Consider the following 9,832-nt stretch of genomic DNA (forward strand, 5'->3'; position numbering starts at 1 on the left):
AAATAAAGTATGAAAATAAACAAAGGGCAATAACTCAAAAAATAAGAAGTGCAGAGTACCGGTTCTTGTGCACTGCACTTCGGGTCATTATAAGAAGCATGAATACCAAGTTTGAAGTCAATCCGTGTTATAATGACTGACTTATGCTCCGGACAAGCTTTAGGGGAAGCCGACGCCGACACCGACGCCGACAACGACGCCGACAACGACGCCGCCGACAAAAGTAACCCCTATATGTCGCCTTTTTCAAGGCGACACAAAAACTGTTTATAGTAGACTGGTTCCTTACAAGTGTATTTTTGAGAACATTGAAATCGTAATAACGAGTAAAACCAGGGGATCGGACCACGATAATATGTACACACCGACTTTGAAGGGCCACCAATGATGTATGTTGACCAACGATATTATATGTTATTATTTACTAATAATTATGTCATGTGACCGTCTTCATTTAATTTAATATGCATAATTGCTTTTTTTAGTATATTTTGTTACATATTACTGTCTCTCATCATATTATGCTATGCTTGTCCTCATTGGCTTTTTAAGCACGAGGAATTGAATGATAAAATTGCCATGCTTTGTCTTATGTTCATATCATTTATAAATAAATTTCGATTATGTAGGTACACTTGTCATGGAGGGTCCATGTACACATTGGTGCTAGCGAGCAAACGATAATTATGTACAATTTGATTCACGTCTTCATTCTTCAAGTGAAACCCCTTTACCAACTGCGCTAAGAGGGATTTTTGATTAACACCATTTTAACAATTTGATATTTACGCTTATATCGTTTTACAAGTAGATCGTAACGTTTACGGAATATACCGACTACAGGATCAAATGTAAGAGTGCCAGGTCAATGTTGTTGGACAATACAGTCAATTTATTGAAATATATTGTCAATACAGCCCAAATGGACAATGACACAATGAGCATAATGTCATTTTTATTTATGAATTCATAACTTGATAAAAAAGGACAACAGTCTGAGGCAACCAAGTAAAATGAATGTTCTGTGTATTTATTGACAACAAATACAAGTAAATGAAACAATTTTATGACATCACTAACAAGAAATACAGTTCTAAAATGATTGACTAATTTGTTTTGTGCCCTTTTAACATGTGTTCACATTTAAAGTAATTTCTAAAATGTCGCTAAGGAATGTCATTTATTTACAAGAATCCTCTTCCCAGAATCATACAATGATGTACCCACATCCAAAAATATACACACGACCATTTTTAAAAGCTAATTTCCATATTTAAAGCAGCACAAATTGAAAAAAGGAAAGTCAAATTTGAGCAAAAATGATTATGTGGGTTAATAGTTCAAAGAAATGTTTACACATTCAAATTACAGGTGAAATATTGAAATGTTACATAATTTATTATTATATCAGTAAACGTTTATCTTGTAAAAATATAGAATGAGAAATGTCTGCATACACATACCAGTGTATTTTATTACTTTTATATATATTTTTTTCTTCAACAAATGCCTTGAGTTAAATTAAATCACTAAATTCGTAGATTTTGCAACAGTCGGAAGCTTATTTGAACAGTTTTTTAAGAATTCATAAAAATAAACATAAATTTGGAGGCGTGCTTCCATCATTGACAAATCATTCAAATGGTACACTATTCTAGTCATTAACTAACATAATTTTTATATGATTTGCCTTCGAATAAACGTAACGATACTTTCAACTGCTTTTGTATTAAAGTCACACAAGTATATGCCCCTGTCCGACTTGAACGCCATGTCATATATCCCGCCAGAGCCTCTCATCTCTTTCCCTGTTAGTGCGCGTTCACTGGCTTGGTTAGGTAAGGCATGCTCGTCCTTGTGGTGAAAAACTACTACCGCCGTATTTGACGTTACTGAAATGATAATAACGTTACATGTTCAATACATATCACTAAATAGGGATCAAACTTAGACATGAATGGAATATACATTCTTATATAATCAGTGACCTCACACAAAAACAGGGAAACCCGACCACACGTTGTTATGTCAATATTCAAATCATTGACCGGTTCTTTTAATAGTATGAGTCCCTATGTACATGAAATGGATATATTCAACAAATCAAGAGAGAGTGAGAAAGAAGGAAAAGAAAAAAATATTCATATAAAAACTTTGACACAGTTACTTTGTAACATATGTAATGTATAAAATGGGAAACAATTACGTCGTGTTTCCCTCATATATAAATGCATTTTAAATTATTTTATAATTAATGGGCTTACAAAACAAATGCATTTAATATGCAATTACATGTATCACTTGGTTTAGAGTAAAAAACCTATAGTTGATTACAACTTTTTTTTTAAAAATATATCTAAAAATTCGTTCACATACGTGTTAGTCTATCCGTTGCGTTTATGACGTCAGTGCCAAGTCGAGAAATAGTAACGCATATCAACACAAGCGGAATTTCAGGTCTGATGTCAGAAGGACGCGATATCTTGTAGATATTAAACTCTACCTTACTGTCAACTGCTTGAATTTCTGCTTTCATCAAATCTATAATTTGGCTTTCCAAACTCGAGGTCCATTGAGTCTTCTGTTGGCAGTACAGCTGGACTGAAGAACAATCAATAAAGTATTTTAGATATATGATGTAAGATATAATTGTACTCCAGAGACAAAGAAAATGAAATGACATACATTACGTATACACAATTTTGAAAGAACGCATCTAATGTAATTCAACATTTTCACTATTGTCATGTATCAATGTTAAGAGTCTGCTCAATCCGGTGCTAGGGATGTTGACAGTAGCCCGCATTTATCATTACCGTCATTGATATTGTTCAATAAAATCGAGCTTGCAAAATTTTCACTATGCCCGTGTTGGCGTTAGTCATGGATTTGTTTTCTTCATACTGTATTTACTTAAACATATTTGTTAATACGTATAAACATTCAAACAATTTATTCAATGACAAAAAACCAACACAATTGTAGTTGTAAACTTTAAGTAATTAAACGTATAAAGACTTAAAGAAACATATATCTTTCAGTAAATTAAAAAATCACAAAGAAGAACAATTACCTGGGATAGTCTTTATACTATTAATTTCGGTAAGTTCAGCGGTCACTGCTTGACATCTATTTTCAAGTGTTTCGATTTCTACCTTCTGTTCATCAAACTCGTTTTGCAACTGTTGCAAGCGTTGATCTTTCCGGATATTTTCTTCCTGTAAGTCATGTACAATGGTTTCAGATTCTTTCAGGTTTCTTGCCAATTTTTCAATTTCAACATTCTGCTGTTCAATCTTTTGTTGGCAAGATGCCAGTTCTTTTTTTGTTTCGTTGAAGCTTTCAAGTAACTCATTTGCCTTTGTAATGAGCTTTTTGTTTTCTTCTGTCATTACTATTTTATCTAACTGATAGGTTTCAATTACTTGAAATGTCTCTCTGTTTGACTTAGTCAAGTCGGAAATATTCTTCTCCTTTCCAACCAGCTTAGATTCGTACATGCTGCGTTGCGTTTCCATATCTTTCTTGCCTGCTTCCATAGTTTTCTGCAAGTGCTTTTTCTGCTGACTTAGTTTTGCGAGACTTTCTTCCTTTAACTTTATATCTTGGTCCTTGGTTGTTATTGTTTCTTTTAATGATTCATTAGACGAGTTTACTTCCTCTATTTCTTGCTCCAGTTTGCAGATAGACTTTTCCTGTTCTTTTAGTTTATTTTCATACTCTTGCCGCTGTGATTCCACATCCCTTGTAGCCGATTCAGTCTTTGACTTCAATTCTGCTAAGTCATTTTCTTTTTTCTGCATACATTGAGCAAGCGACTGGGCTTTTGTGTTAAGTTCTGTGACTTCTAATTCTTTCCTGTCCATTTCTTCTTTTAGTGCTTTAATTTTCTCTTCAAGCTCATGCATACGTTTTTCTTTTTGCTGTTTTTTTTCTGAGCTATAAATATCTATCTGTTTCTGCAAAGCTGTTTTCTCTTTCTCTATCTTCTTCATGCTAGTTGCCTTTTCCTGCAATTCTTTTGCTTGTGATTCTTTGCTTTGTTTTAAATCACTGTTTAGTTTTTTTAATTTAGTGATTTCGTTTTGTGCATGTTCATCCCTGCTTTTCGACTTACTGTTGCAGTCTTCTAATTTTTTCTTTAATTCATTGAGTTCGGTCTGAAGAGCCATAATGTGACTAGATTGTTCTTCACTTTTCGTCATCAAGTTGTCTTTTTCCGAGTTCAACGCTTTAATGACATCATTTTCGGTTAGCTGCACAATATTTGGATCGGTTTCATACTCGTCTATTTTTAATGAAATTGATTTGACCGCGTCTGATTTGGAAAGCCTGTCAGCATTGTACATAACGAACGTAAGGAATGATCTAATAGAGCTTACCATTTCTTGTTTTTCATCGCAGACAATACTCTGAAGAGAAGTACAACATTTACATTGATTTTAACCGCAAAAATGTAACAAAATAAATTGACTAAGACAGCACGCGAAACGATTCATGCTAATTGTTATGAAAATTATTAAATGAATTGAAAGTGAGGTAAACAAAGAAATTAACTTTCACATTGCAAACGGTACTTACAACTCATATAAATAACCAAAAAGAGGTCCAAATAATATCCAAAACATATCGCAATTACTGCGTTAGTAACGCAGTAAAAATATGATGAAAAGTACTGCAAAATCGGCAATAAGCCGGACATTTCTTGGTAATCATTACTGTTATCTTGAATCGTTTAACTTTTCTTAAAATTTAAGCACTTTTTCTCAAGTTTCATTTTCTTGAAATATTCTGGTTCATTTCGAGGTGTGAAGTATTGTGAAGTGTGAAGTAACGCAACGCTTATAGGACGATCTCATAACAAATATACTAGAAAAAAGGTATTAAACAAATCAGTGCATTTGTAAATAAAGAAATGAAACATTACATATATTTATATAGTTATTTCACCTTGTCTCCATTATCAATATAATATCTGGTGTTAAAATTTTCATATAATTCTAATTCACCGACATATTCCAATAGCAAACTCATAATAATGTAATTCTTAAGACAAATTCTTCAGAGTTTTCAAAATGCGTTATGAAACTAAGCAAAATGACTCTATGAGAATTTATAAAAAATGTGAAAAAGTTAAGTTCTTTATAGCAAGTTTAAAATGCAGTAAATGCACTTTTTTCAACATATTTCTTATGACCCTCACAGTATACATGTACATAATACTTTAAGGTACATATACAACATCTGTAATAGACTGTGATTAAAGGAACTTAACCTTATATAAAATATCGAAAATAATTTGAAAAAAAATTCGAACGATAACATTTTAAGCACGTTAAAAAGAATTAAATAAAAAGAAGAAGAATAAGAAGAAAGATTGGTTTTACGTCGCACCAACACAGTATAGGTCATATGGCGACATTCCAGCTTTACTGGTGGAGGAAGACCTCGGATGCCCTCTCGTACATTATTTCAGGCACGAACAGGCACCTGAGTAGAACCACCGACGTTCCGTAAGCTAGCTGGATAGCTTCCTCAATGAAAGAATCCAAACTTCATGTCGGGAGTCGTACCAAATTAGCCACCATATCTATTGCATTGCACATTTTAAGATTAGTTGAATTCCATATTTATTTACAAAATTGATACTATGCATGAAATGTTACCCCAGGTTTTCGTCTACTGACTAATTATGTTAATCGATATATATGAAATTACCTCAATGCTTATCAAAAGTCGTGCTGCAATGGTTTTACAATCTCTAGTGTTCTGACTTGCATCCCGAGGTCCATTGCCTGCCAAAAAATAAAGAATCCAATACCCCCCCTATAATTTAAAAATACCCAAACCAATTTTTAAAAAAGCCCCAAAAAAAAAAACGGGTTTTGACGAAAACCCCAAAAAAAAATTTTCCAACTAGTAAACTTTTTTGGGGGTTTCCAAACCTTTTTGTTCTTGTTTACTAAAGGTCAATGTTTGGGATTCTATGTGATATAGTTTTCAAAACTCCCGCCTCCGAACAACTTGCTCGTAGATGGGTAACACTTAATATTTAATAGCACAATGGCGAAGGAACCTGTTGTATAGATCATGCCATGAATGGCGGCAGAAATCAACCCGAAGTGATGTTTATTAAGCAGTCTAATTCATTCACAGAAAAATCAAACAGTTTCCCACTGGGCAAGCGGTTTGAAAGGGCTATATGTTGGGTTTGATATCCAGCAACCTTTTTACTATCCAAAACTCGGGAAGCCTGCCCAACGTTCTAACTAGCTCGATAAAAAAGGGAGTATTTTCTTAATAACATTGCGAAGTCAAATATCGGGGAATTATATTTCACATTTAACAAAATCAGTTGCCCTTTTTCAAACCCTTTTGAACTTGTGGTTTTATCCTAACGGGATCAAAAATTTATTCAGTCCCGTTACGCAAATGCCTGGGGGCAGTTTAAGTTTTATTTCGAAAAAACGTTACCATAGTACATCAAACAAAAGTAAATTTAAAAATCGGTTTTCCTTATACCCCATGAATCCTTTACCTGTACCTCCCGGCTACATTCAGAAGTATACAAAAATTCCCGTGGGCGCCCGCATGGCAAAACCCAGGATCTCAAATGTTCACAACCCCTTTCATCCCCAATTTACAAATGAAAACCTGGATCAACAGTGGGAAAGAGAAATTTAAAATTAAAAAGTTAATATTAGGGGGGCACAGGCGGGGTTTTTTTTTGAAAAAATAAATTTGTCCTCAAACATTTTCAGATTTTAGAAAATTTGGGGGATTAATTTTAATTTTTACTTTTTTTATTTATTTTTTGGGAAAGATTTTTGAAATTTCGAAAAGAAAAATTTAAAATTAATTACAGAAATGAAAAAAAAGGGAAGTGACGGGAAAGATATTTCATTACACCTTTTTTTAAGAACAAAAAAGTTAAATTTAAAAATTATTTTTCCCTTTAAATTCCTTCTAACACTAAGACAAGACATTTTGCGTGGGAAAAGTCCGTACATTTTAAAAATTAACCTAAATAAAAAAGCTTAATGGGGGAAAATTTAACATTAAATTGGGGCCCTTTTTAAAAAAAATTTTTGCATTTAAACCCTTTTTAACCATTTTTAAAAAATAATTTAATTTTTTTTGTTGGGGGTCTTTTAAATTCGTTTCCCAAAGGGGCCCCTGGTTTAAAGGCCCATATGACGGCCCTTTTTTCCCCCCCCCTTTTTCTGGTGGAAAAAAAGAACCCAAAAGGGTAAAACGTAAATTAAATTCCATGCCCAAATTTTGGGATTTCCAAAACAGCTCCGTTTGGCCAAAAAAGCCCAATTTTTGTTTTCGAGGGAAAACAACGGACATTTTCACCAAATCAGCCAATTTTTAAATTTGGTTTAAATTTTTGGAAAGGGGGCAAAAAAGGTGGTGAATTTAAATTACCAAAAAAAAAGCCTGCCCTTTTAATCCGTTTTTCTGTTTTTGCGCATTTTAATTTCCCCATGGGCTTTCCCCCCACGGGGGGCCCCCCAAAGTTTTTTCCCGGCCCGAGTCCCTGTCACAAATTTTTGGGCCCCTCTCCTCGGGTTTGGGCACCTCAGTGTCCTTTCGTGCAATTTTGGGCAGAAAGAGAAGGGGGACCATGAGGGAGAACCCCCGGCATTCTTTTAAACCTTGGGGGGGATAGCTTTTCTCCAAAGTTAAGAATTTTAAAAAAATTTCTCTTTTTTCGGGGGAAAAAAACCAAAAAATGGTGGGGGGGCAATTTGGAAAAATTTGGACATGGGTAAAAGGGAAAAACCCCCGGGTCCTTTAAAATTTTTTTAATTTTTCACGAAATATAAATCACACACCTTTTTCATAACGTTTATCCCAAGCTTTTTCGGGATACTCAACTTTGCGGAGAAAAATATTTTTAGGGTTTTAAAATTTTGGCGGGGCCCAATCGTCAAATTATGTATATTCCCTCTTTCCTGAAATTATGAAGAAGAAAAACGTATAAAAGTAAAAAGTCACAAAATAATACAAAATAAAAATGTTACAAACGTGTACATGAAAAACATTTTGAATGTACAGTATGCTATAAGAATTGGTATATGCGCAGATGCCACCAACTTTCTGTCAGCTGGTTCGATAAGCTTCACGCCAGACATTTAAACCCAACAGCGGTTTTTTAAAAACGAGCCAATGGTTATAACCACTCGTTTCAAGGAAGTCGCATATTACCTGTAAGTTTATAGAGCAAGTTTCAATATACAAATGTACAGTCCCAATCTGAGCTGGGATTACAACTTCTACTTCTGTTTTTAATTAATAACAAGTCCCATTACGGAATAACATTCGAAAATGACACGCAAATTCAAGCTTTTTGATAAGGCGGAAATGATATTCAAATTAACTTATTCAAATGTTGGATATTAAAAGGAAGCGTAGCTTGATAAAATTTTTCTTATAAAAAAAGAGGCCCATTCTTTAATTTTTTAGAGGAGTGGGGCGAGAAAGGGGCATTTTAACCCCCCCAAAGGGGTTCCTCATTTTTGGGCAAAAAAGGGGGTGCCGGGTTTTTCCTATTTTTTTAGTACAAATTAAAATAAGTTTCAGGTTTTTATAAGAAATTGAGGGGTTTGCACGGGGAAATTTTTTGATTTTGTTAATTTTTCCTTTTTTTATTTCTTCACATTATAAAATTTGTTAAACCAAAAGCAACCCCTTTGCTTAATGCCCCCTTTTCCGTACACAAAAATCAATAAAAAAGGTTTCCCTAGTTTTTACATAAAAACGGGGAATGTCCTCTTTACCTTTAAAGAATGGAAACGGTAAAATTTTTCCCCCAAAAACATTATTCAACATTAAGGAAAAATCTGAATAATTTTAGGCTCCCAAAAATTTTCAAAAAACCCTGTTGGGAAATACACGACACCCTGGTTTCTTTAAAAAAAATTAATGCACAAAATCAATTTTCTGCTTTTTATTCGGCAAATGAAATACTAAACTATTTTTCATTCAATGTCAATCAAAAAAAAACCCCTATAATAGTGTACTTTATTTCATTTTGTACAAGAAATGGATAATTTATGCCGGTATTATTTGCAATAATTATTTGCAATTTAGAGATATTTAGATATACCTAGAGTCCTTCAATGAAAGACATCGCATTTTCTTTTTTTTACAGTTTGACGTTTATCGGAAAATGCGATTTTGACCAATGTAAAAAATAGCATCAAACCCGCGGTATACGTGTAAATATTTGGACTAGAGATACCTATAGTGCAACAACCATGCATCCACCCCCATATACACAGACAAAAGGCTTGGCTCAATTTATTTCTGAAATTTGCCAAAGAGAAACTAACGTGGTATACTTTAATATATTCTCAAACGAAAAAAAAAGTGTCAGTGGCTGCAAAACAATGCACCACGTTATTTCTAAAATGTTGATATTGACACATAGGTGACTGACTGAAACAGAATAAAAATTCTTCAAAGTCCGCATGAATTGAAAAAGAAAGTAGGTCTAAGATTAAATTGATTTTCAAACTAATCAATAAATTCAAAAACAAAAAAAATTTAAAATACACAAGTTCTTTAAACAAACCTGTTTTGATCAAGAATATTGCTAACAAATCTTTAATATAATTTTAGATTATTTAATTAAACACAGACATATATATGACACTTTAATGTTTAAGTAGTAAATAACTCCGTCGGTATTTCGTTGAAATATAATATCTATAAATAGGGAATTCGCGAACACGGAGAAAACAAGAAAAATATTACATAACAAGATTCCGTATGGTAATTATAGGTCTAGTGAATATTGCCATACTACCTTTTTGTATGTTAA

General features: G+C 33.3%; 1 protein-coding gene across 1 annotated transcript; it reads right to left on the minus strand.

Moving 5' to 3' along the window:
* Positions 1–1,014: 1,014 nt before the first annotated feature.
* Positions 1,015–6,545, minus strand: LOC132752372 (myosin-11-like). Its single transcript, XM_060742690.1, has 5 exons — positions 6,539–6,545; positions 5,719–5,795; positions 3,074–4,412; positions 2,377–2,601; positions 1,015–1,892 (listed from the first exon to the last, which is right to left on the minus strand). Exons 3-5 carry the CDS (start codon positions 4,383–4,385, stop codon positions 1,678–1,680), a joined length of 1,752 nt encoding a protein of 583 aa, XP_060598673.1. The 5' UTR covers positions 4,386–4,412; positions 5,719–5,795; positions 6,539–6,545; the 3' UTR covers positions 1,015–1,677.
* Between the last annotated feature and the right edge of the window lie 3,287 nt (positions 6,546–9,832).

The sequence above is a fragment of the Ruditapes philippinarum genome, unplaced genomic scaffold (genome assembly GCF_026571515.1).
Source record: "Ruditapes philippinarum isolate M1 unplaced genomic scaffold, ASM2657151v2 ctg239_1_1_1_1, whole genome shotgun sequence".
Taxonomy (NCBI): domain Eukaryota; kingdom Metazoa; phylum Mollusca; class Bivalvia; order Venerida; family Veneridae; genus Ruditapes; species Ruditapes philippinarum.

Coding starts and splice junctions, on each gene's coding strand:
- LOC132752372 (XM_060742690.1), bottom strand. CDS start 4,385: ATGGTAAGCTCTATTAGATCATTCCTTACGTTCGTTATGTACAATGCT. Junction 2,602..3,073: donor TAGTATAAAGACTATCCCAG/GTAATTGTTCTT, acceptor ATTGTTCTTCAG/TCCAGCTGTACTGCCAACAG. Junction 1,893..2,376: donor CGCAACGGATAGACTAACAC/GTATGTGAACGA, acceptor TTATCATTTCAG/TAACGTCAAATACGGCGGTA.